Here is a 26,223-nt window from a genome sequence, read left to right on the forward strand (position 1 = left end):
TGCTCCGCCCGCCCCGCCCCGCCGGCCGGCCCAGCTGGGCGCCGTCGCCCCGCCCCGGCTGCGGATTGGCCCCCGGCGGGCGCGGCGCGGATTGGGCGTGGTTTGAGGAGGCGGGGCTCTGACGTGTCTGCGCCGGTCCTGCCGGCGCTCATTGGCCCAGCTCAGGACAGATCGCCCCACCCCTAGCTGGCACCTTGCTCAGCGGAGGCCGACCGCGTGCCCCTCCTTCTCGGCTGCGGATTGGCCCGCGACGGGGCCCATCAGTCGCGCTGGCGTTTGGGAAGGAGAGAAAATGGCGTCCGAGCCGACCAAGACCGAAATCCAAACCCTTTTTAAGAGGCTTCGCGCAATTCCGACCAACAAGGTGCCTGAGCGGGAGGGCGCGGGGTCTGGCGCCGGCCGAGGGGAACTCTCCCGGCTCCCCTGGGGCCCGAGGGGAGGAGAGGGGGGCGGACGTGGGCTGTTCTCCTGGGTGTCAGTGCCCGGCCTCCGCTCGCGGTGTCTGATCATTCGCTCCTCGCCTCCTCCATCCAGGCCTGCTTCGACTGTGGCGCCAAGAATCCGAGTTGGGCCAGCATCACGTACGGTGTTTTCTTGTGCATTGACTGCTCCGGCGTGCACCGCTCCCTGGGTGTCCATCTCAGCTTCATCAGGTGGGGTCTCCTTATGGCTGCTGTGTTCCTACCCGGCCACGGCTGTGTGCTCAGCAGGGCCGAGTGGCGACTTGGACTGCCCTGAAATCGGTGTTCAGAAACATCCTGGCCGGGGTCCGGGAGCCTCCCACGGGAGGGAATCGCCTGTGTGACCGCTTCCCACATAGACAGTTCGTTTCCGAGTCTGGGTCAAGCTCCCTTCTTTCCTGGCGGTCAAACTCGACTCTCCGAACGTTAGGTTTGGAGAAAATTTAGCTGCATTGACCTTGTCGTTGCTGACAGATGGGTCGAGTACGTCTGAAGTGAGACTGGCCGTCCTCAAGCAGAAAGCCAAATCCAAGCTTAAGTGCCTGAGAGTTCAACCTCCCTCTGATTTGGGAAATAATTAATGCCCTTTTGACTATGAGACTGAAGAGCAAAGCTTTCATGGACAGGGAACAGTTGAGGAAATCGGGTGGTGGCTGATTAATGCTTCCGGGCACCTGCCAAATGTCAGGTGTGAGTCCGCCAGGGAAGTGGCTCCCGGTGTCTGCCGGTGGGTGACACGCAGCCCTTGCACACAGGTCCACAGAGTTGGATTCCAACTGGAACTGGTTCCAGCTGAGGTGTATGCAGGTCGGCGGGAATGCCAATGCGGTAAAGCTCCTCCTCACCATCCCTCTGCCCTCATTCTGCCTGGGACTAACTTTACCATGACCTAGGAGGCCCTCTCTGTTTCTCTGTTCAGAGGATTCTCTGGACATAGCAACACTGTACATTGTTCTCTGAACTTGGAAATCAGTCACTGTTCTTCTCAAAGGGACTTGATTAAAACTAAAGTGGAGAGATGTTCCTGGGGAGAGGCCAAGGTAGTTGGGGCCTCCACAGTCATCTAGGTCTTGGCCTGGGTGGGTGAAGGATGGGCACAGCGGGTATGGCATGCTGTCCTCAGGTGGGGCTTCAGTCAGTCATCCCAGGTTGGGAAGCTGTTTTCTGCAGGAATTTCTGAGAATCCTTACCTCTATGAAGAACTTTACCTCTGTTATTTACACAGGATAATAACGAGTATATTATTATCCTGTAACTAGGCTGTTATAAGTGACTGCCTTTTTTCCCCCTCTGGGAGAATCACCTGTAGCATGCTCTTTCTTTATTCTCCAGACAGCTTTCTTCCGCCAACATGGGTGCACAGCCAGTGATGCCAACACCAAGTATGATAGCCGAGCTGCCCGGATGTACCGGGAAAAGATCCGGCAGCTGGGAAGTGCAGCCCTGGCTAGGCATGGCACCGATGTAAGTGCCTGGTCCCAGGGCTGGGTAGTGTGATGAGTAGGAACATTCAGAGGTCTGTTTCAAGGGTGTTTTGTCCTTCCTAGCTTTGGATAGACAGTATGAGTAGTGCTCCCAGTCACTCTCCGGAGAGGAAGGATTCGGATTCTGATTTCTTCATGGAACACACTCAAGTGAGTACCCACAAGGACTGTTTTCTATGATTGCTGCTGACAGGTGGTTAACTGGCCAAGGCCTTCTGTGATCCTGGGCATGGATCCCATTTGCCTTGGTGTGATACCTCGACAGGGAATGTCTGGGGCTCATTGCTAGGCAGGCCCAGGAGTAGGTGTGCAAGTGGCCCTCCTTAGTAATGGACCCTGTAAACGGGTGTTAGGGAGAGGAGAAGCTTCTTGAAGGCTCAAGAGCTGTTGGGAGTCTCCAACAACTTTTCCTGGGTTCTTCCCCTATAGGAGAGGCATTTGTGGCTGGGGACAGTGAAAGGAACCTCCTTGGAAACCCACCCTGGGAGGAGGTTTCCCCTCTGCTGGCACTGGGGCTGATGTTAGACTCTCTCAGTTTGAATCCCAGCTCCTCTACTTGGCATTTCCCGGATGTAGCTAAATCACTTCGCCTGTCAAAACCCAGTCTTTGCAGTAGAGATGTATATACTTTATAGGGTTTGTTGTGATAATTGAAGTTTTTGTATGTGAAAAGCTGTTAGACTTGGTAAGTGCCCACTAAGTAAATAGTGGAGGGGTGAAAGTGGCTGCTAGTTTCCTACTTCTCTCTTCTGTAGTGAACAGCAACTATAATTGTACTCACTGTTGGTCACCTTTCCTCATGGGCTTGGAGTAGGTCCTTGTATCCATAAGGTACTTGCATGTTCTTTGTGCTCCCTGCAAGCTCATTGAGGTGTCTGTGATCTGGCTTCCTTTTCAGCCTCCTGCCTGGGATGTACCAGCCACTGACCCAGCAGAGCCCCAACAGCCAGCCCCGTCTACGGAAAGCAGTGGAATGGCACGTGAGTTCAGCCCAGATTCCAGCCAAGAGCCCTTCCTGGCAAACTGGTCAAGGGAGCAGGAGTAGGGGAGAGTCCTATATCTCTGGGTGGGCTGGGATGCATTTTAATCCCTTGGAGAGAGTGATGGGCATTCCTTTATCTTCTGGTGGCCTCAGCTGAGGAAAGCCAGTGCCTCCTACTCTTGTTCCATCATCTCCCTAAAGGGGAAGTCACAGGAAGCTTTGAGCCTTATACCTAACTCCCATCTTTGCATCCACAGAGCCGGAGCAAGGCCCCAACACGGACCTGCTTGGCACCTCACCCAAAGCTTCTCTGGGTCAGTATGACAGCTGGCAGGGCGGGGTAACTGGGAAAGGCTCTTTTCAGATCTGCTGCCACCTAGTCATATGGACTGAGGCCCCAGGACACTGAGCATCTTAACTCTCTGGACTGGGACTCGTGTTGAATTCATGGCTTCAACATCAACTGCAAGGGCTTGAGAGCCAGGCCTTTGAATCGATGAACCTGGGTGGGCTGGTGTTAAGGCCTGGCTTGGCCTCTGGGTGTGGGGCTGGTTCTAGCCAAAGTGTGGAAAGGCCAGCATGAGACTGGACATCTAACCCTGAGGTCTGAGGTAGGGTTGGTCTTCTGGTCCATTTCATGGGGGACAGCTCTGAGCTGCTCAAGACTGGAGGTGGCATTGTCCTTTCTTAGCCAGGGAGGCTTTTCAGCTCTTTTCTACTCTTTCTTTAGTGCCCTTTTGGTTCAGGGTGAATAGTCCATTTGCTGACCTCAGTTTGTTCTGTTGACCTTGGTGGGTTGGGGCAGGAAGCCAGCAGAATGACTGTCAGAGTGATCCCGTGAGAAGGCTGGCCTGACGTGGGCTAAAGCAAGGCTCTGTAGAGGCCTCTGGGCTGGGAACTACATGGAGGCTCTGGGATGGGTCCCTTGTTAGCCACAGTCTGTTTCTCTCCAGAGTCCATGTATCTGTCACCTAAAGGGGCCCTTCCTGCCAGAGGTAACCAACAGCACTTTGGGAGCCTGGCCCCTTGCACGCAGCTCCCGGCTTTAGGAATTGAGGCTGATGTTTGGCATCTGCCCCTGCCTAGTGGTCCTCATATTTGTTCAGGGACTTTGTCTCTTGCTGCTTCAGGTCTAGTTGTTGTCTCAGTCTGCTGGGAACCCCTTACTCTTGTTTGTCTTTGCCAGGGGTCCTCAAACTTTTTAAAGTGGGGGCCAGATCACGGTCCCTCAGAGAGCTGGAGGGCCGGACTATATGAACTACTAATTCCTACTGTAACACCTCGGCTGCGCTCACTGCCCAAAAAACCTGGCGGGCTGGATCAGACTCCTCTGCGGGCCGCATGTGGCCTGCGGGTCGTAGTTTGAAGACCCCTGGTAGACTATCCTAACACCATTAATTGGACCTGGTGGGGACAGCTTTGCCTTCCCCTGCCTGAAGCTATTCTTTCTAGAAGCTCTTGCCAGGAAACTGCATGGTGTGGACTGAGCTGCTGCCTCTGACCTCCCTTTGTCTTTACTCATGTCTCACCTTCTTTCTCATGCAGAAATGAAAACCTCCCTCATTGGCAAGAAGAAGCCAGCAGCCACAAAGAAAGGGGTAGGTGGCGAGAGGCAGTATGGGAGAGTGGTCAGGAGCCAGAGTCATACTGCCTGGGTTCACCCCTTGGCCCTACTAGTCATTGGCTATGTGACTTTGGCAAAGGTACTCGACTTCTCAGAACCTTATCTGTGCAAGAGCTGTTAAGATGCCTATCTTCAAGGGGCGCCTGGAGGAGCCAAGATTGTGCACATAGTGTGCCTGGGACATGCTGGTCTGGTAAACATTAGCTGCCGGTCATCAGGCCCTGAGGCCTCTGCTGGGACTGTGTGAGCCTAGCAGAGCTCCTGTTCTCCCTCTCAGCCATGCTGACTGGACTCCTCTATTTTTACCCTGACTTTAAAAAGGAACTGTGTGGGTGTGCTAGAGTGCCTGGGAGGGAACAGGGGACATTGTGGTTGGCAAGGGCCCCGTCACATGATTCTCTTCCCAGCTGGGTGCCAAGAAAGGCCTTGGGGCCCAGAAGGTGAGCAGCCAGAGCTTCAGCGAGATTGAGCGGCAGGCCCAGGTGGCAGAGAAGCTCCGTGAGCAGCAGGTGGCTGATGCCAAGAAGGAGGCCGAGGAGTCTGTGTGAGTGTTTGCCAGAGGACCCCTTTTTCCTGTGGGTTTGGATGGGCAGGTAGGACAGGCCAGGATCAGTGCTGGCCTCTGACATGTTTATTCCCTCCAAGGGTTGCCTCCATGCGTCTGGCCTACCAGGAGCTCCAGATTGACCGCAAGAAGGAGGAGAAGAAGCTACAGAATCTGGAAGGGAAGAAGCGAGAGCAGGCAGAGAGGTTGGGCATGGGCTTGGTGTCCCGAAGGTGAGACTCGGCCCGGGGGTGTGGCATAGAAATACCGTTGTTCTCCTGGGGATCACTGCAGGTTCTTCCCAGCAGGTTGGGGTTCTAGGCTTAGTCTTCCTTTGAGGCTGAATAGATAGTTCTGTTTATTATCTTAAAGCACCTACTATAGTGCTTGGGACACAGTAGGTATGCGCTCACTATTTGTTGAATGAATGAAACTCGGGATCAGATGCTCTTTCAATAGATTAAAGAGACTGGGACAGTGTTTTGTTTGTTTTTGTTTTTTTGTTTTCTCTTCTTTTTCCCCATGTTTCTTAATGGGAGTGCTGATGGCACTTCGTAGGGGAGAGGAGGGGCAATTCTTTATTTTTCAAGAACTCTCTGAGCATTGCAGGGCTTTTAGCATCCCTGATCCTTGCCCACTAGGCCAGTGGTGCTGCCAGACACCGACACCTCGAAATAACCCCAGACACTCAAATGTCCTCGGGTTGGACAGTAAGTTTTCTGTTTCGGGATGTTGTGTTGCTGTGATTTCTTAAAAGCAAGGACTGCAAACCAGTTTTGGTATGCATTTTGTTTGCTCTCCACTAAGAGATAATATCTAGAGATTTCAGTGATACTAGTTTTTTTTTTATCTCTTAAAAAAAAACTCGGAAAGTCGACAGTGCTGGGGCCAGCAATCCTGTTTACAGTTAGCTTGTGCTGAGTGGTGGCTGCTCCTTCGACGGGGTGTGAGCTCCGCCCGTTGACCTTATGTACTTAAACACAGCAGTCCTATGCAGAAGGTATTGTGACCCCATTTTACAGATGAGAAAATTGGCACTCGGAGCATTTAAGCAACTTGTCTGAAGCCCACGAATCTACACAGATAGGTTTTGAACACAGAACTATTTGATTCCAAATTCAGTATATTTGGCCATCATGCTCTATTTCTCTGGAAGAAGATGATTTGTCAGAACATGTGCTGGTCGGGTTCCATGCTGGTTGGATTTCAGCTATTCCCTTTCAGTCTGTGTGCTACTCGTGTAACAGCTAACCAGGGAAACAAAATTATAATCCCAAAAAGAACGTTAGATCTCCTTCCCTGCCCTGTTCTGGTCACAGGAATTACTGGGTTAAAGGATGTGAACAATTTTTCAGTTCTTTCCCCCCTCTTTGTAGTGTAAGAGAATCTTTAAAGCCAGCCCACCCTGTTTAAAGCCCTATTGCAAAATATTCACTCCATATAGATATTTTTTGTGAATTTATTTGAATGAAATTAATCTCTAAAAAGCCTGTGTGGAGCAGAACACAGGAAGAAAGTGAGGCATGAAGAGTTGGTACTGCCTGCTCAGCTCTGCCTCTTCTCACTGGACAGCAGACCCAGGTTTTAGAGCAGGGGTCCTCAAACTTTTTAAAGTGGGGGCCAGATCATGGTCCCTCAGAGAGCTGGAGGGCCGGACTATATGAACTACTAATTCCTACTGTAACACCTCGGCTGCGCTCACTGCCCAAAAAACCTGGCGGGCCGGATCAGACTCCTCTGCGGGCCGCATGTGGCCCGCGGGCCGTAGTTTGAAGACCCCTGTTTTAGAGCATGGGGCCCGGCTCTGTACTCCTCTTAAGAAAACAGGTGGGATAATTAAGAACTCATCCTTTGATACCATCAGGCTCATTTCCCTGGTTCTGGGGCATTTGCTTTTGTGTGCATGTGTCCGTCTTGGTGAAGGATGTGGCTCATAGTACTAACGTACTCTGTTAGTACTGCCACTTGGTGCACATTGTTGGTTATTACGGGTAAAGGGTTGTTTGGCAGGGAAAACTTATTCAGAGAAAACAAAGCAGGTGTAGAAAGTCGAGGGTGTGCTCTCCCGTTCAGCACAGTTCTGTGCACAGGTAGTGGGAGAAGGTTCTGGGTGTGAAGGAGAACCCACGCTTATGCCAGCAGCTCTCACGCTCGGCTCTGCTTTCCTCCGCAGCTCCGTCTCCCACTCAGTGCTGTCTGAGATGCAGGTGATTGAGCAGGAAACTCCAGTGAGTGCAAAATCCTCCCGCTCACAGTTGGACTTATTTGACGATGTTGGTACTTTCGCCTCTGGACCCCCAAAGTAAGACTTGTGGGGGTGAAGACTTGGCCATTTCTATTCTCATCAGGTTCTCTGAGTCACTCTCCTGTCTCCCTAGGTACAAGGACAACCCCTTTTCCTTGGGGGAAAGTTTTGCTTCCCGTTGGGATACAGATGGTACCTGGGGCATGGACAAGTTGGAGGAGAAGGAGCCAGAAGTGACCATCTCAAGCATCCGGCCTGTTTCAGAAAGGTGAGTGGTCTAGGGCAGCACTGTCCACTAGGACTTTGTGTGATGGAGGAGTTCTGTACCTGTACTGTCTGATGTTGTAGTCACTAGGCACGTGGCTACTGAGCCCTTAAAATGTGGCTACTGTCATGAGGGAGCTACATTTTACATTAAATAGTCACATGTGGCTAGTGGCTACGGGTCGGACGGTGTAGGAACGGGCTTTGGTTTGAGCTGTGCTTATCGTCACAGAAGGTTGAGCAAACTCTTGTTCACGATCATTTCTCTGGAATCCTGACCTCCCAAGTGTTATGTGTCCTTGGCACCCATCTTATTTTATTTTCTTAAAAGTGTATTCCATCGTAATCAGGGCAATATGTTTAATTGATAAATTATCTGCAAGTCATCTCTTTGTAAAACGGGGACATAAGTAATGACTTCACAGGACTGCTGGAAGGATTAAATGTAATGAAACTTGAAACACCTATCCAGCATCTGTGCATGTCACTGCTGAGTAGAAGCGACCATACACCTTGTCATCCACGCTGGGATGCTTTTTGAGAGTAAGAGGGGGTGCTATTAATAGTATAAACCCAGGCAAACCGAAACATGGTCACCAGCGTTGGGCCAGTTGTACCTAGGGGTAGAGTGGCAGTAGTGACATTGTGACACCCTAGCACTTGATGAAGCTGCCGTGGTTGGGGCAGAAGCATTGTCCCCTCCAAACCACATTTCCGTGTCAGCTAGTGGAGTAAGAGCAGCTCTCTGTGCCTTGGCTTCAGTGTGGAGAGGGGAGGGCCTTATCCAGGGGAGAGCCCCTCAGTCCCAGAGCCAGTCAGATAGCACCCCCAGATTTGCCTCTGATTGTAATGGGGTAGTGACATTATCCCCAAACAGTAATGGGAAGGGTCAGAGATGGTGTTCCAAATCCACTCTCAGAGTCACAAACCGGAAGGAAGTGGAGAGCCGGAGTTCGGGCCTCGAGTCCAGTGAAGCACGTCAGAAATTCGCAGGAGCCAAAGCCATCTCATCTGACATGTTCTTTGGGCGGGAAGTGGACACTGAGGTGAGTAGAGTTGTCCACCCTGAGGCCAGAGGCAGCGGGAAGAAGCAAGACCTTCCTCCCTGTCACTAGTTTGGGCTTTAGCACTAGGGTGGCTGCCTGTATGAGTTCTTGGGACATCGGCACAAAGACCCCAGCCTTTTCTTCACCACAGTATGAAGCCAGGTCTCGGCTACAGCAGCTCTCAGGCAGTAGTGCCATCAGCTCTTCAGACCTCTTTGGGGACATGGATGGAGCTCATGGAACAGGTAGGGACCGGAGGTGTGGGTACCCAGTGGGCCTGTGAGTAGAGGGGGAAGGCTCAAGGGGCAGGGCTTCCTGCAGGCCTCTGGGTCACCCCTGTCCTTGCTTTTACAGGCAGCGTATCTCTGGGGAATGTGCTCCCCACAGCTGACATTGCCCAGTTTAAGCAGGGTGTCAAGTCTGTGGCCGGGAAGATGGCTGTGCTGGCCAATGGTGTGATGAATTCTTTGCAGGTGAGGCCTGAAGAGTAGTGCTGGAGGCCGGCCTTCACCACATCCAGACACTGCCACCGGGAGCCCTGCAGCCTGAGGGAGAGCTTTTCCTTTTCCTGGAGGGCAGCTTCCTTGCTTTGAGCTCTCCCTATGTGGACTGTCTGCACTGATTTCCCCCAGTCTCACACCTGTACTACTCTTCCTCCCTCTCAGCTCCTATGAGTTTGGGCAGGGCTTCCCCCTTGGTATCTGGCCACAGCCCCTTTCCCGAGTCACAAAATATAAAACCGTCTTGGCCATGGATATTGGTGCCCATTTCTCCCATGCCCCAAATCCCAGTCCTGTCGGGTGTGCTGGAGGAGGGTGTGCATGCTGGGTTGGAGGTGCTGACTTGGTTTTTTCTTCCCTCATTTCCAGGATCGCTATGGTTCCTACTGATCCAAGCTCCATGGCTCAGGCATTGGTGGTGACAGCAGCAAAAATCCCATGATTCCCAGGCCAGGGCTGCTTGCCTGGTGGAGTTGGGGAGGAATTGTTACTTTATGTGTGGTGTGTGAGTGGGTGGCCTTTGAGGAGCTCTGGGAGGGAATGGGCAGGACCAGCCCTCGGCCTCTGCCTAGAGATGGAGTCCTTTTCCTCCTCCCTCACACCCTCTCCTGTGTGCTAGATTATTGTCCTTCCAGTCCTCCCAAAGCTGCTGCTCACTTGTCTGCCACACCTGGAGTGAGGGAGGGCATCTCCTCAGGACGGCTTATTCTGGGCCCAGCCCTTCTCTGATAGGGAAAGTGAAAAGCTGAAGGCTTTTTGACTGGCTCTAGAATTCTCCCAGGTTGCCTGGGGGTTTGGTCCCTAACCTCTGGAACCGGCGGGGAGGTCTAGGAAGAGTTCTGCTAGAAACCAGCCCTCAGAGGAGGGGGGCTCTGGACTTGCTGCTGCTGTGCTGCTGCGTTGGCCTCTTTTGGGCCCCAGGAGAGGGCAAGGGAGGCAAAGGACCTTCGTCTGGGCCTTACTAAGGGCTAGAAACTTTACCTGGTACCCAAAGGTTTCATTTGGGATCAGACTGGAGGCCAGAGTGATGATCTGTCTCCCCACCCCTTTCTACAGTGGTCATTTGGAAGGTTACTTTCCTGGGCATCCCTGAGTCCTTTATTGTGTCCATGTGGACTACAGGACCCCTCGAGACTGTTCTTTCCCCCCGCTTGGTGGCCATGGCAAGTCTCGTCTGCCCTGTGGTGTCCTGCTTTGGATGCAGAGGACTTGAGGGATAGAAGCAGGCTGCTGGGGCTCAGCTTTCTTCCTCTGCATCATCCTGGGCTTGGGGGGGCCTGGACAGCACCCCACCAGTGAGAGCCCGAGGTGCCTGCAGAGCTGCGAGCCTCGCCCCCTGGTCACTGGACCATGCACTGTATCATTCTTGGTGCCATCTTCCCTTGCCATTCTGGCAATGTAGGCCCGGCCCACCCCCTGTGGGTTGAGGGTAAGGCTCCCAAGCAACACAGACCACTCTTCCCACCACCTTCTTCCCCCAAAGGGACTTGAGTTTCTTTCTGGACTGTTTGTATTGAAACATAGTGGTGTCAAATAAAGCCCCAGCAGGGCCCTGGACCCCTGTTGGTCTGAGTGAAGTGGTGTCCTCGCTGGATCCTGCCTCCCTGCCCAGTGTAGGCCCCTCGCCTCACTGTTTGGGCTCCCACCGATATGGGTAGGGCGTCCGTGCCGAAGCTGAGGGCACTTTCTCCAGGGCCTCCAGCTTGTCTCTTCTCTGAAAGCCAAAGTCCCCTGGCTTCTCGGCCCTGTGCTGCCTCGAGGTCCGGTGCAGCCTCGACCTCACCACCCTGTTGCACGCGGAGGAAAGAGCTGATGTTAGTTGGCCCCAAGGCTGGGGCAGGCGAGCAACCTCAGCAGCCTTGCACCTCATCCCAGCAGGCTCGAGGTGTTTCTCAATGGAGTTTAATAAAATATACAAACCTTAATGGAATCCTTTTAAATCCAGGAAGAAAGATGTGTGTGTATAAACCCCTGGCTTAGTAACCCTTTTCCTCTATAGGGGCTCTCAGAACATCTCTACCACCTTAGGGGTCCCCAGAGGACAGTTAAACCACCAGTCTGGAAAATTGGATTGTTAGAAAGGATGGATGGAGAGAGCCATGGGATCTCTCCTAAGCCAGTGATTTCCAGAGCACGGATCCCGGACTTTAAGCCTTGGAATGGTCTGGAGCAGTGGTTGGCAAACTCATTAGTCAACAGAGCCAAAAATATCAACAGTACGATTGAAATTTCTTTTGAGAGCCAAAATTTTTAAATTTAAACTTATTCTAATGCCACTTCTACAAAACAGACTCGTCTAGGCCGTGGTGGTTTGTGGAAGAGTCACACTCAAGAGGCCAAAGAGCCACAGTTTGCCAACCATAGGTCTGGAGTGTTCATAATCAGAAACTTTGTGCCGTATCCCAAGCTGGAGTTGAGTAATTTGCATTTTAAACAAACTTCCCAGGTGATTCCCATGCACACAGGACTTTCCAGCTGCTTTTAACTAGTTGGAGGCCGGATTTGTTTGTGGGCCTGGAGAGCTCTCAGGGCCCCGGAGCTTCAGTAGCTCTGGAACCTCTAGTCCTGGCCTGGCCCTACCGGGCCTCAGGGGCCAGTTCCTGTAATCCCAGTATGTGCTCAGGAAAATGATGTGCCCAGTGGTGGGACCTTTGGCTTCGTTTCAGAGGAGGCATCCTGCTCTGCTCAGGTCCCTGGGTGGGTTTTGCTTTCTGGAGGACCCTGTCCTTCAGCCTTGGCTGTAGGGTTGTACTCCTCGGCCTGTGCCCACAGCTGCATTCCCATTGCCCTAACCCTGTAGGGTTGTACTCCTCAGCTTGTGTTCACAGCTGCATCCCCATTGCCATAACCCTGAGCAGGTGCTTGGCAAATGTTTAATGAAACTCTGGCTAAAAGGCTCTGCAGTGCTGACCCTTGGTGGCCAGGGCCTTGAACCTTATGGGAACCTGGCCTTGGACCCTCAGCTTGTTTCCTGGAGACCCATTCCGGCTTTGAGTACTTTTTCTTTGAAAGGCTGTCATGTGCAAGAGGTAAGCCCCTCTGCTCATGATCTGAGGCAGGTCTCCAGGCTGAGTGTCCTGTGGCCGCCACCTCCGGAAAAGCTGAGATGCTGGCACCAAAGCCCCAAACTCACCCCTTCCCTTCACCCCCTCCTTCAGTCTAGTGAGTTTAGACTCACCACTTGGCAGACACAAGGGACTTTATTCATTTCATGTTTAGCTAATAGACACAGGAGGCTTGAAGCAGTGTTTGAAAGTGAAATGGTCTTGCCCACCCTTTGCCCCATCATGCTATGCTAGTGGCTCTCTCCAGTAGAAGGCCACTGTGATTCCGTCCTATCATACTTGCATCACCTGTGCCACCCTGACCATGCAAGGCCCTGTGTGGCTATTCATGGTCTTCTCCTTTCCTGGAGTTGCTGTAAGATGAACCTTCTATGAGGCCAAGTCCCTTCCTGGTGACCTCAGTTCAATCTGCTGTTAGTGTGGCACCTGGACGGGGAGAGTAAGCTAACTTTCTTGAATCACTGCTTGGGTTGGCTGATATCAGAACCCCTGGCAGGTCTTGGACTGAGGCTGTTATTTGGCCTGTCCGCCAGCAGAGGGCAGCATGGCACATGGTCAGGGTGGGATGGGAGTAGGAGTTTGGGTATAGGGTGTTGTAGACAGGACCCTTCAGACTCCTTAAATCTCGGACTCATCTGTCTCTTCAGTGGAGCCATCGCTCTCTGCATCCACTTTGCGGGCGTGATGGAGAGGTCTCCAAGAAAAGGCAGCCCGGTGAGGGGTCCGGGAAGGCAGGCAGCTGGCCTCTGGACTGGCACTGACCAGGTCTGGAATCTGGGCCAGCCTGAAGGAGGAAAGAAGCCCAGAGGGCAGCAAGGTGCCTCCTGTCCAGAGACCAGGACCTCACACAGTTGCATTTGGATGAAACCAGGGGCTGTATTCCCAAGGGATTCAAGGACTGGCTACCTCAGGCCTCTGCTGGCCCCTAAGCCCTTCCCTGACTGATGGGGATGTTATGGATAAACACTGACCCCAATGGGGCACTTCCATGTCCGACAGGTTTGCCCCCACAAGGGGGCAGCATCTTCCCATCTGACACTTACAGTCGGTCCAGCTCCTCATCCATGGCTGGGTCATGCATCAGGTCCGCTTTGTCAGGCAAAGCTCCTAGGAAATAATGGGGGGAAAGGGGGTCACAAAACTTAATCTGCAGGTCCTTCAATCAGGCTCCTGTCAGATTGGATCCTGGCTGGCATGCCTCAGGGGTTGAATGTCTAGGGGTTGAATGCCTAGGAAGCAGGAGGTCATGGTTCAATTCCTGGTCAGGGCACATGCCAGGGTTGCGGGCTTGATCTCCAGTAGGGGATGTGCAAGAGGCAGCCGACCAATGATTCTCATTGATGCTTCTATCTCCCTCTCCCTCTAAAAATTAATAAAATGTATTTAAAAAATAAAAATATATTTAAAGAAAAAGAACCCCTCAAGCTCTGCTGGATGGGGATATGAAGGCTGTCTTTCCTTAGGAGGGCTAAGGGTGTGGGAGAGGATGGGGAGGGAGGGGGGGAGTGAAAGAGTGTGTGGGGGTGAAGATGGGAGGGTGGGGAGTGGAGGGGCGGAGAGTGTTGTGAAGGCCAACCAGTGAGAATAAAATGGTGGACAGAAAAAAAAAAAACTGGGCCAGTGCAGGCCCCCTCCCCTCTCCCTTTGTCTGTTTCAGATTAATCACATTTTTTTTCCTAACTGGGAAAAAGGTCCCCCCAGACACACCTTTGCCCTATTTATAAATGGGATTCAAGTCTCCTTGATATGTAATCATCCAGAGCTCCTGAGTAGACAGCCTTATGTCTGCCAGGCCACCCCCTAAAATAGAACCAGGGGTTCTCTGGGGAGGGGCTGCCATGGAGAGGTGCTTCATGTTGGGGCAGGGCTTCGGGCAGGGAAGCCCTCCCTCCCCATGGGAGTGTGAGAGGCTGGGAGGGCACAGTCTTGTGCCCATTCTGGCTCCCTGGGCCTCAGAGTCTGGCCCTGAGAAATCAAGGTGAAGATGGTGATGCCCCTCCTCGTGGACCAGTTGGCCAGTGGAGGCCAGTTTCTGTGGGGCTTTGTATCCGGCTTACCGAGGGCTTGGCTGATTCCACGGTGCTTGGAGAGAGCCACAAGGAATCCATAGTAGGTCAGTCTCTGAACGTTGCTGAGGACCTCTTTGACAAGCGCTGGGGGTGGGCAGCTGGGAGAGGAAATACATGCCAGATTCAAAGACGAGGCAGTCTGCGTGTCATCTCTTCACACCTTCAGGCTTAGGAGGATGCCCAAAGCCGAGACAGGACCTGAGTGTCCTGGGGGCCCTAAGACCCTGGGGGAGCCTGGCAGATGTCCAGGAGCAGGGAGCAAGGCCTTGACTGTGAACATGAAGGGCTAGCATGTTCACCAGTTGGTGCTTTTACTGGGGGAGGAGAAGAGAGGGAGACATGGCAATAGGTAACAGCCTCTTTTAGAGAGAAACCAAAAGTGGCTGTGCTGTCTCCAGTGGACTTCGAACCACACAGGACAGCTTTACCCTCCCTTCCTGTACAGGGAATTTGTTATATAGCACATGTTTTCCTTCTCTCTAAAACGTCAAGGCCAGTCTGTGTCCCAGGAAGGGGAAGGGACCAGGCTGGACGTCTGTGGTGGTCTTGCCCAAGTGAAGGCAATCCTCCTAAGAGAGCAACCTGGTCTGGGGCACTAGAACAAGATGGCACTGTTCTAGCTTATACTGTGACCACAGGACCCTAGGAGCCCTGGGCCAATGGAATAGCCTGCAGGAGGTCTGTCCCAGGGCCAGTGGCCTACCTTCCCTGGCGCCAGTGGGGGTGGGGTGTCTACATGGACATTCCTACCTGTACTTGTGCCGGTCACACAGGCTCTCCAGGCGCTGGTAGAAGAGGGACGCCTCGACCCCCTCCAGTATGCTGACCTCGCCCAAGTTGGGGCGCTGGCGGTGCTGCCCACTGGACGATGTTGGCACAATCACTGTGTTGGGGTTCTTGCCTGATAGTAGGTCCTGGTAGATGGCAGCCACACTCTCCAGGAATTCTGGGTACCATGGATGGAGGAGGCACAGGTCAGGCAGGGAGGACATCCTTCATCCCGTCACTGTGTCCCCTTCTGTTAGCCCAGCTCCACACGAGTGTCAGTGCTCAGGGCATGGCGTGACCACCACACACATGTGAGGTGATACTAATGTGTGTTTCAGTTCAAATGTCCCCTCTTTTGGGCATCTGTTCCTAACCAGGTGAGGTTTCCCATCACATACGTGCATACCCTGTGTTCCTCGTAGCATTATCAGTGCTAGGCTTTCTGGGTAATTGCTTGTGGACTCTGTCTCCTTGCTGGCAGGGGAGCTCCTCAAACCAAGGTTGGCACCATGCCTTGTCAACCCCTGTCCCAGCACCTGGCTCTGGGCCTGGCATTTATTGAATGGCTATAAATGTTTTTGTAGAAAGGGAAGGTGTGCACGCTCCCACGGGTAAGTCCCACCTTCCGAGGCCTCCTGCCTCTGTGACTCGAGAATGCACGTTGGAATACCAGTGTGGGAGAGGAAGCCTGCAAGCTGTGAATTTATTCAACATTTGAAACTGATTTTGAATTTTAGTAATCAAGCCATAGTCAGAGAGCAGTGACTCATGGCCCATCGCCCCGCCAACGGGCGCATGCGCTGTGCAGTAGTGATGCTGGGCCCACGCTGCTGTGAGCAGAGGGGCCGGCCGGAGGCGAGGGGAAATGGTTCTCACCAACATGGCTGCTCCTCCCCACTCCGGGGCCCAAGTGGTTTAGAGAAATGGGGAGTAAATGCCTGGAGCTGTGAAGTGCAGGTGGGGAGACCCCAGGCCCCAGACCCTGCCTGACAGAAGGTGATGCCACGTGAGGCCAGGGCTGGCTGGGGCCACCCGTTGGCAGGAAGGCCATGCCCAGGCTCCAAAGACAGCCTTCTGTTTACTGGAAGAGCCCGTTTTAAATAAGTTTGTTTATGGGCATAGTCAGCAATTTCTAAACCCAACGTTCCATTTGATGTTCTGTATGAGCTGCTGTGCATTCATATTTGTGGGTCTATTTTTATTCCACCTGATTCCAGAAGGCATTTAAGGGCACAGCTGGTGCTTCTGGGGAGCAGGTGGGACATAGGACTGGTGTGCACTTATTTACAGCTGGGTGGGAACCTTGTGCCCACACATAGGGGTCAGGGCCCAGGGGTGGAACTGCCATGGCCGTGGTTCAGCGAGTGCCTGAGAGCGCTGGGGGGAGTGAGCCTCTGTCCATGTGTGGGCTGCAGCACTTAGTGGCTCTGCAGCTTTGGCTACTGGCCTCTGTGACCTTGGCTCTTAAGGCCCCATCTCTTAGGGCTGTTGTAAGGGTTAAAGTCCTAGTGCTCTGCCCGGCACAGTAAGTTTTTAATAAGCTGTGAATTTATCAGGTATGGTCACTATGGTGTGTGTGGTTGTCACTGTCATTTTCAGCAGTGTCATTGCACTACTGTCTGTGGTGTCTGTGTCTTGAGGATGCTGAGGAAGTAGCTTTTGCATAGTGATACCTGTGACTCCCCCGTGACGAGAACTAGACATCCTGTAGTGACCGGGGTGAAGCATACCACAAAGGAAGCGCAGCAGAGAAATGTGTGTGCCGGGCACGAGAGGGAGTGATGGAGTGGGCAGCCAGGAGAGGGAGAGGAGGTCTGACGGGAGCCACAGGGGTCCTGGGAGACCCTCACCTGAGTAGTAAAACTGGATCTGGAAGGCCAAGAGGAAATCTGAAAAGGACATCAAGCAGTCCATGGCATCATCCATGAGCACAATCCTGAGGGGGAAAGAGAGGGAAATGTGAGAGAGAGAGAGAGAGAGAGAGAGAGCGCGCGAGCGCACGCACACGTGTGTGTGTGTGTGTGTGTGTGTGTGTGTGTGTGTGTGTGAGAGAGAGAGAGAGAGAGAGAGAGAGAGAGAGAGAGAGAGAGAACGCCATTCTTGCGACTCTCGTCTCCCTTGGGGCAATAAGACATTGGGAGAGGGCTCCCCAAAACAAGCTTTTCCCAATCACCTCACGTCTTCATCAGTTGGGCTCTGCCACCAAACAGATAGTGAACTGACCACACTATCAAGGGCAGGCTCCCAGTTCAGTCTCTGGCACCAGCTAGTGGGTGGAGGAGGGAGGGGAGGGTGGGCAGCCAGGAGAGGGTGCAATTGTAATGCAGCCAAGGTTTCTTTTCGTATACTTGAGCAGTAAATCCTTTCATCCTGCAGCGAGGACCATTTAGTCAGAATAAATAAGGCTGATTGGAAAAGGCATAAAGAACAGCCAAGAGGTTTAAAGGGGTCTTGGCAAGTGGTGATGATATTTAATAAGCTCCCCAGGGCCAGAGAGCTCTCGAACCTCCATCCTGGGACACGGAGGGCAGACCAGGGAAGTGGGCTCACAGCTCTGCTCTTGAGAGGGTCAAAGAGCACAACCTGCCTTATGATGTGGTGGCCACTGCTCCTTTTCGCTGTCCACTCTCACAGGTGGACCACTGGTGTTTTCTCAAGTTCCTCCCACTGCACACCCACCTTCCATGGGAAAAAACCACATGACTACTAAAGGGCTCAGACCCAGGCCATATTCATACTCTGCTCAGGGCCCCTCAGAGAGGGCAGGAAAGGAAGGGTATGAGCACTCGCTGGGCTCCTTCCATGTGCCAGGCAGGGTGCCATACTCACCTACTGCAACCTGTTTCTGACTGGGCCCCTCTGGCTTTATCTTTACATTTAAAAAGTTTTATTTCAATCTCTTGTATATTTTTATTAGTTCCCTGGTCTGCCGTGTCCCAGGATGGAGGTTCGGGAGCTCTATGGCCCTGGGGAGCTTATTAAATATCAGCACCACTTGCCAAGACCCCTTTAAATCTCTTGGCTGTTCTTTATGCCTCTTCCAATCAGCCTTATTTATTCTGACTAAATGGTCCTCGCTGCAGGGAGAGGGAGAGATAGGAACATCAATGAGAGAGAATCATTGATCAGCTGCCTCCTGCACACCCTCTCCTGGGGACTGAACTCAAAACCTGGGCATGTTCCCTGACCAGAAATCAAACCTCGACCTTCTGCTTCACAGGTTGATGTTAAATCACTGAGCCACACTGGCTGGGCTCTCAGGTATTTTTCTAAATCTCTCTGCACCTCCCACTGTCAGAGGGTCTCCATCTGCATCAGCTGCAGAGAGAGCCAGCACTGCTGACCTCTGGGGAAGAAGCTTTAGAGAGAAGATGATGTGAGAGGTGCCCGTGGAGTCTTTCAAGGCAGGTGGTTCTGGTTTCAGGTCTCCCTGAAGAGTGAAAATGGTTCCTACACCTGGTCTGTAGTTGTAATAATGATAACAATAGAAACCGGTATCCCACTCACTTCATGGCAGGCTCTGCAGTAATTACATCTTGTCCCACAACAGTGAGGGCGGTGTTATCATTTCCACTTTACAGGTGAACAGACTAAGTCTCAGAGCTGGTGAGTTTGCTCGACTCCACAGGCCACGCACTTCCCATTACTAGTAGGTCACACTGCCTCTTTAACATGGAGTATAAACACTAACCTTTACTTCTTAGTTTCTGTGCCTAATTTGTCTTCTTTCTTTTCACCTATATGTGAAGGCCAAACTGTTTTTCGTGTATCTCTTTGGGAAGAAAAAAACGGCCCCAACTACCAGAGTTGAACATTCAAATTCTAGCTGGGGGAAAAAATCAAGGCCAGAAGGTGGGAAGAAGCAATGCTGCTGATGGCCACAGGAGGGCACCCTGGTCCCTCCATCAGTGGCTACTGGGACAAGTCCTGAGCCATAGCCAAGTACCAGTAGTCACCCCATTTCTCATAACCTGCAGATAACCCAGGCAAGCAAAAAGGAACAGAGAGGGCACAAAGCCCAGATTCCAACTGGATGAGGAGGGAGAGGCAAGAGAGGTGGAGAGAGGGCAGGTAGGGCGGACTGGGGCCAGCGGAGACTCCCTCCCTCACCACAGAGGAAGGGTGAGCTCTCCCAGAATGCTCCGGGAGGAAAAGCCATGAGCACCTCAAAGCTTTCTCCTCCCGGGCTCAGCAGAGAAGAAAAGTCCCAGAGGAGAGAGCCCGTGACCTTTCCTTCCTGCCCTACTCCCAGGACAGCTGAGAACCCGATGGCCTGAAGTTAATTACTAAGGAAGAGCGCCAGGCTGAGAACATCCCCAAGCAGGAAACCGCGAAGGGGAGCCAAAGCCTTTGAAGATGTTCCTTGGCTTCTCTTGTTTATCATCAACCTGGACCCAATGCTCCTGTTTATAACATTGATCTCCACTTACTACTTCCTACTTTGTCCGTTTGTTCATTTATTTATATTGTAATACAATTCAAATGCCTTAAGGCTCACCCTTTAAAAGTATACATTGTGTTTTAGTATATTCACAAAGTTGTGCAACCATCGCCACGGTCTAACTTCGGAAGTGGTGGTTCTTGCTAACCTGCATGCTCCTGGGATGGCTTCCAGGCGTTTGCCACAGATGGGACTAGAAGCTGCAAACAGGGCCCGTCCTTCCAGCTCAGAACTGGTGTGAAGCTTCTGTCATGGGCTGCTCTTGACTGGAACATTAGCACTTTCCTTTAAGATGGGCAGCTGGTGATGAACAAGGGCACAGCTGGCAAAGGGCAGGAGACCCACCAGGTAATGTTGGCAGTTTCTCTGAGAAGGGGTCTTGACCCTTGGTTTTTGGTGGGCTTACTGATAGCAGTCAGATGGGACCAGCAGGCTAACTTGGAAGGTGACAGCAGCAGGGTCTTTCTGAGGGACATGTGGCTGGGTCCCAGCAGCGTGTGTGAAAAGGAAGAGGGGGTTTTCTTTTCTTCTCTTTTTAATATTTTTACTAGAGGCCTGGTACATGAAACTGGTGCATGGGTAAGGTCCTTAGGACTGGCCGGCTATCAGGGCTGATAAGGGCCTTCTGGTTGCCAGCTGGGGCCTCCCTCGGCCGCCGGCCAGGGCTGTCCTTCATTCCATACCTCCCCTGGTGGTCATCACACATCATAGCGAGTGATTGAACTCCCAGTCTCTTGGTCGAACTCCCTTGGGGACAATTTGCATATTATGCTTTTATATAGATAAATTGATTTCAGAGAGGAAGAGAGAGGGAGGGAAAGAAACATCAGTGATGGGAGGGAACCATTGACTGGCTGCCTTCTGCACTCTCCACACTGGGGACTGAGCTGTCAACTGGGCATGTGCCCTTGACTGCCTGGAATCAAACCATGGACCCTGTGGTTTGTCTGCAGGTCAATGCTCTATCCATACAGCCAAACCTGCTGCAGCTGAAGGGGTTTTCTTGATTGTAAGCAGTGAGACTGGCTGCCAGAAAAGCCAACTGGATCTCAGCTTTTATTAATAGCAATACCACCCATTATCCTGCTCAGCCAGCAGCCAGGGAGTCCTGGAAACTCCCTGATTTGCCCACCCAAATCAATCAATCATTCAATCAATCAATCAGTCAGTCCTGTCAGTCCTCCCCCTGGCATTTCTCTAGCATCCATCTACCTTCTTCCACAGCCACCATCTGACGTCCACCACCACCTCTTTTTCCTGGACACCCGGATGACCTCCCTCCCTGTTTCCTGCAATCATTCTTGCCTCCTTCTGATGGAGTATCCATTCTGGGGTGAGAAAGATCTTTTTTTAAGATGCAAACTTGACTATTTTACAGCTCTGTTTAAAACCCTTCATGGGCTTCCCATCGCCCTTAGAACAGAGTCCCCCTTCTTCTCCACACGTTCTACCCTCTGCCTCCCCTCTTCTTTCTCCTCTCCTGGAGGTCACTGGCAGTAACCCTCACTACCCTCCAGCGACACTGATCCTTCAGTTCTTCCCAATGCTTCCTCCTTCTCAGGCCCTTCAGATCAGCCAGTGCCTCCACCTTTAATGCTCCTGCTCTCCAGGCCCCTCTTCTCACCTACCTGCCGCCTACCCATTCTTCAGGTTGCAACCTACACAGCATCTCTCTGGGGAACCTTCCTTATGCCCTACTGGGTAGCCTCCCTAGTTCTTTGCCACCTCCTCACTGTTCACCAGGTGACACCACTGTCTTTGTTGCTTGGCTCCAGGGTCCAGAATGGCACAGGGTGCATAGCAGTCACTCAGTAAACATTTGTTGAATGAAGGAAAGATGAAAAAATGAGTAAGAGAGGCCATAGAACTCTTTCTTCTCCCCTGGCCAGGTGACACCTGGACAATACATCCAGCTGTGGACAGTGCAGTCCATTTAGGAGGAATAAACTAACATCTGCAGACCATGGTATCAGACAATGACTGCACTGAGACCCTGTGCTTGGGAGAGAAGGAGGAGTGAGGGCTGAGACCTGACCTGTGAAGGGCTTCCTCTGAGGGGCAGGCCCCAGTGACCTGGAGTTTGGCTCTAGAAGACTTTTTTTAAGCCTCTCAGCTCTGGGTTGTGGCTGCTTTGTGGAGGAGTGAGCTTCTTGTTGCTGGAGAAATTCAAGCAGAAGCCTGACAAGGTTGCACTCCTCACAAGTATGACAGAGCTTCTGCAGCTCACAGTGTCGTCCCAAGTGCAGACAGAACTGACAGCTGGTTCTGCTGGGGAAGATGCCGCTGTCTGGAGGACTGGCAGCAGAGAGGTCTGAGAGGCTGACAGAAACATCATATGCTGTGATGTCCATCTCCGAACCAGTGCTCTGACCCAGGAAGGTCCTGGGCACCTGGCCCTGGAATCTTGGCAGAACTGTGGGAAGAGCAGGAAGGAGGCTCTACAGGTCTGTCCTGGTCTTTGGGACACGGACCCTTATCCCACAGACAGTGAGCTCCTTCACCCTGAACTCGAACTTGTCCCCAGCCCTGAGGCCTCCAGAAGGAATCTCTTGGAGAGGAGATCATCCACATGTGCTGTTTTCCTGTTGATGGCAGTTGGCTCAGCACCCCTTCCTGCCAGAGGCCTTCAGCTAACGTGCCAGCTGCTGCTGACACCTGGAGGAGCCGGGCCGCCCTGCTTTGAAGTGGAGCCAACGGGGAGCTGTTGCCAACAGAAATCTGTGCAGATCTACGGGGTTGCAGAGGGATCCTTGCAGGCCATGCCTCCGGGCCAGAGAGAGGGGCTCTGGGGGAGAAGTGAAGGCACTGCAGAGCAGGCTGGCGCTGAGCACAGCCATGAAGGGTGAAGTCCAGTGCAGGCGACCAGAATAGAGAAAGAGCAGTTGGCAGGGTCTGAGCTAATCCTGGGGGCTGACTTCCAGCAGCTGGGATGGGCTGGCTGGGAGGCAAATGAGTGTCAAGGAAGCAAACAGCTTTGGTCTGAACTTCCTGACCTGCCAATGTCCTATTCGCCCCTAAGGCCAGTGTTCCTGGTCTAGTGGCTCGAGCTGCGCCCATTTTGCTGGGGTTCTGGGTTTGCAGCCCTGGGATTAGATCCCAGCTCCAGCGCTCACTGGCCGAATGACTTCTCTCTGAGCCTGGGTTTCCTCATGTGTAAAGAGGAGATAACCATGATTCCTGTTTCACAGGAATTCTGTGAAGCGTCAGCATGATGATGCACTGTACTCAGTATACAATGAGCATTCAAAACAGTGTATTCTAGCTGGCGTAAGGTGCTGGAAGCATTCAAGACAGCAAAGAAAAACATAGCACAGAGGAAGGAAGTGCTGCCAGCACCCAACCGGACGGAGGCTCTTGGGCGGAAGCTATCTGGTTTCGAGCCCACAGTTGGGGGAAGCCAGGTCCAGAAAGAAAAGCCACCTTCCATGACTTAGCTGCTTTGTGGAGGTCACATGACTAGTGTCCTTCATGAGTGCAGCTGAAGTGTGTCGCACGTCTGTTTGGGCTCTGCAGCCTGTGTTTCAATGTCAGGGCCCTGGTGAGAATGAACTACACTCTGGCTCCCTTCTCCAGGTGGAGGGAGAGGCTGCTATCCAGGCTGCCCACTTCGGGACTGGGTTGGAGGCACCCACGTGCTGCACAAGCTGCCGCAAGTCCAGGCCCTCAAAGCAACATGGGATGTCCCGGTCACTGCTCTGCCCTGGCTCCCCCCTGCACCTTCAGGGTACCCCCAATGCCACCTGCCCTGTGGTGCCTCAGAAGCTCAATGCACAGCATGGGCAATAAGAGCAGCAATGACGATGGTCACTCTTCATCAGGCTCACTCTGTCAGCACTGTGAGGCAAGCTCAGTGAATATCTTTACTGAGAACACAGAGGCCCAGAGAGGCTAAGAAGCCTGCCTAAAGTCACCAGCTAGAAGTGAAAGAGCTGTTATTCAGCACAGGTCCTCTGACTCTACTCAGCTCCTGGCCACTGCACCTGGAATAAACCCGGGGCTCTGTGCTCCCTAGTGGCGGTAACACCTTCCTGCAGCTGGCGTTTATAATCAGTGCCTAGCAACTGCCCCAAGGGGGCTGGAAACTTAGGTCCCAGTGAGGACAGCTTGAAGGCCCAGCTCAGCCATTAAACCTCTTGTCTTGGTCTCTCCCAGGAAGCCTCGCAGCTAGAGGATTTGGTAAATCCAGGCGCACGTCGCTCCACCGCACTTCGCAGATGTTGCATTTTGTACAAATTGTAGGCAAGATCCTCCACTAGTAAAAGGATTACGACTTGCTTTACTGCAATGCACACTTGATTGCAATGGTCTGGAACCAAACCCACAATATCTCCGAGGTATCCCTGTACCCAGATCCAAAGCATGGCTGCAGGCTCCTCCAACTCTGGGCCCACTGGCTTCTCCCGTCCTCTGGGTCATCACTGGTGAAAGCCCGGCTTCTTTCCAGCCAGCTTTCTTTCCCAAGATGGTGTTTTCCTCTCACTGCTCCCCACCTAAGCCATACCCATCCCTCTTGTTTTAAATGAAATATTTAAAACGTTGGAAAATGACAGAGAATAACAACAAGTATCTGTGTACCCACCCACTAGCCAACTTTATCAAACCTTAACATTTTTCATCCGTGCTTCAATTTTTAAGCTTTGTAAAACATTACACATTCTGTTCAAACCACCTGTGTACCCTTCTCATTCCAGTCCTCTACCCTCTTCCTCAGAGATCACCTCTGGAACTTGGTCACTGAAACGTGGTGGCCAAGCACCCCTCCCTCTCCATGTGTTTATACTGCAGTAATCCACACGCCTGCCTGTATTCTTAAAACGTTAGGTAGGTGTTGTTGGGTTTTTTGCTTGTTTTCAAATTCTGTGTATCAGTTGGTAACGAGATATTTTGAGATTTTTTTTAAATGCATGTCTCTGCATTCAATCTGCTAGTAGCTGCTGTACAGAATCCCACTCTCTGAGGTACCACACTTTGTCCTTTCCACTGCAGAGGGCATGCAGCCTATTCCATGGCAGCTATTACCAACAGGGCAAGGTTCCTTGATAGTTCAGTGGTTAGTGTGTGGCACTTGCACTGCTGTGGCCAGGGTTCCGTTTGCTGCCAGGGAATTCTTGCTTTCTGACACTTCTCCTCTCTCTGAATGCCAGCTCCACGAGGACAGGGACTTTGTTTTGTCCACTGCTCTATCCTCAGCACCCGGAAGTGTGCCTGGCACATCACAGGCACTCTCAATGAACAATGACTGAGGAAAAGAATGCAATTTTGTGGTCAAGTTTATCAATTTTGTCCATTGGATTTGGGGTTTTTTGTATCTTTTTGAAGAATTCTTTAACTACCTGGTAACCATAAAAATATTTTCCTCTATTCTCTTTTAAAGAGCTTTAGAGTTTTGTATTTCACACTAGGTCTGCACCTACCTGGTGATGGGTCTTTGGTCGTTATGGTGTTACGACCACTGGGTTTTTATTATATAGATAGCCAAGTAATGGAAACAACAATTAGCAAAGTAATTTATCCATTGGATGGGTGAATGGATAATATATGTATGTGTGTACTATACCCACAATAGAATATTATTTATCCATGAAAAAGAATCAAATCTTGCCATTTGCATCAACATGGATGGACTTTGAGATTATTATGTTGAATGAAATAATTCAGACAGAGGAAAACATATACTATATGATCTCACTTATATGTGGAATAAAAACACACAAAAGCAAGCTTATATAGAGGACAGATTGGTAGTTGTCAGAGGTGGGAGTTGAGTGAGTGTGAGAAAGGGGTCAAAAGGTATAAAATTTTAGTTTTAAAATATATAAATCATGAGGATGTGATGTACAGCATGGTGACTAGAGTTAAAAATATTGTATTGCCTATTTGAAAGTTTCTAAGTGAATAGATCTTAAAAGTTCTCAACATGAGAAAAAAACAATTTTGTAACTATGTGACAAATCTTAATTAGACCTACTATGGTGATCATTTGTAATATATACAAATAGCCAATCAGGATACTGTATACCTGAAACTAATATAATGTTACATGCCAATTAGACCTCAATAGAAAAGATAATAACAACAACAACAAAAAAGAAGTCTGGCTCTAATTGCATGATCTGAACGATCAGGAAAGCCCCCTTGTCCACGAGGGATGGAGATAGAGATGCTAGGTGACCATTTGAGAATAAAATTAATTAGCGCCTCCCACTGCTGCAGGAGTGTCTGAGGTGGAGAGGTTCTCTGGCTGGGCATGGCCATGGAGCCTGTTCCTTCTTTCCCTTCCCGTGTTTCCAGCTCACACCTGCAGCCCCAGGGCCTGGCCACGGTGCACACAGCACATAAGTCAGGCGCATGTGGGGACGCCATGGCCCCGAACAGGCTCTGGTGTACAGCTGCCTCTGGATTACATTCTTTCACACACACATCATCACAGCCTGGAGCCTCCTGCGGCCTGAGTGAAGTGAGCCCAGCAGTGAGATGGGGCAGGGCAAAGCCTCGTCTGGCAATGGTAACTGTCTTGAAGGCCTAACCCTGTATTTGCCATGCTGGTCACCAGGCTGGGCTTGTGGTGAAGTTGAGATCCTAGACAAGATGAGACTAGCTTACAGAACCAGTGGGCTTTCTGGGATATATACAATTTTTCTACACACACACCAGCTGGAGTGGCATTGGGGAAAGAATGGCCCTGGGGAGATAGGGCTGACACAGAAGCCTGATGCTCATACACAGGGAG

General features: G+C 51.8%; 2 protein-coding genes across 3 annotated transcripts in view; one reads left to right on the forward strand and one right to left on the reverse strand.

Annotated features, from left to right (window-relative positions):
- Window positions 1–201: 201 nt before the first annotated feature.
- On the forward strand, window positions 202–10,727 carry ARFGAP2 (ARF GTPase activating protein 2). Of its 2 annotated transcripts, XM_084896116.1 has the most exons (17): window positions 202–364; window positions 535–653; window positions 1,217–1,289; window positions 1,794–1,925; window positions 2,009–2,095; window positions 2,844–2,925; window positions 3,185–3,241; window positions 3,881–3,922; window positions 4,473–4,525; window positions 4,959–5,095; window positions 5,197–5,328; window positions 7,269–7,397; window positions 7,474–7,608; window positions 8,524–8,650; window positions 8,802–8,895; window positions 9,005–9,123; window positions 9,520–10,727. In XM_084896116.1, exons 1-17 carry the CDS (start codon window positions 293–295, stop codon window positions 9,538–9,540), a joined length of 1,611 nt encoding a protein of 536 aa, XP_084752242.1. In that variant the 5' UTR covers window positions 202–292; the 3' UTR covers window positions 9,541–10,727. The 2 variants fall into 2 exon arrangements, with proteins under 2 accessions (XP_084752242.1, XP_084752241.1); XM_084896115.1 differs by lacking the exon at window positions 3,881–3,922 and having other exon boundaries at window positions 216–364.
- A 1,604-nt stretch (window positions 10,728–12,331) lies between these two features.
- The window catches only part of CSTPP1 (centriolar satellite-associated tubulin polyglutamylase complex regulator 1), a gene marked incomplete at its 5' end in the record, with an annotated part of 122,641 nt that continues 108,749 nt past the window's right edge, over window positions 12,332–26,223 (reverse strand). The window contains 5 exon segments of the mRNA XM_084896133.1: window positions 12,332–12,999; window positions 13,259–13,322; window positions 14,273–14,382; window positions 15,035–15,230; window positions 16,903–16,988. Coding sequence (XP_084752259.1) covers window positions 12,834–12,999; window positions 13,259–13,322; window positions 14,273–14,382; window positions 15,035–15,230; window positions 16,903–16,988 — 622 coding nt within the window. The 3' untranslated portion in view covers window positions 12,332–12,833.

This window comes from Pipistrellus hanaki (assembly GCF_964339955.1).
Source record: "Pipistrellus hanaki genome assembly, chromosome: 9".
Classification (NCBI taxonomy): Eukaryota; Metazoa; Chordata; class Mammalia; order Chiroptera; family Vespertilionidae; genus Pipistrellus; species Pipistrellus hanaki.

Coding starts and splice junctions, on each gene's coding strand:
- ARFGAP2 (XM_084896116.1), top strand. CDS start 293: ATGGCGTCCGAGCCGACCAAGACCGAAATCCAAACCCTTTTTAAGAGG. Junction 1,926..2,008: donor TGGCTAGGCATGGCACCGAT/GTAAGTGCCTGG, acceptor TGTCCTTCCTAG/CTTTGGATAGACAGTATGAG. Junction 3,923..4,472: donor AGGGGCCCTTCCTGCCAGAG/GTAACCAACAGC, acceptor TTTCTCATGCAG/AAATGAAAACCTCCCTCATT.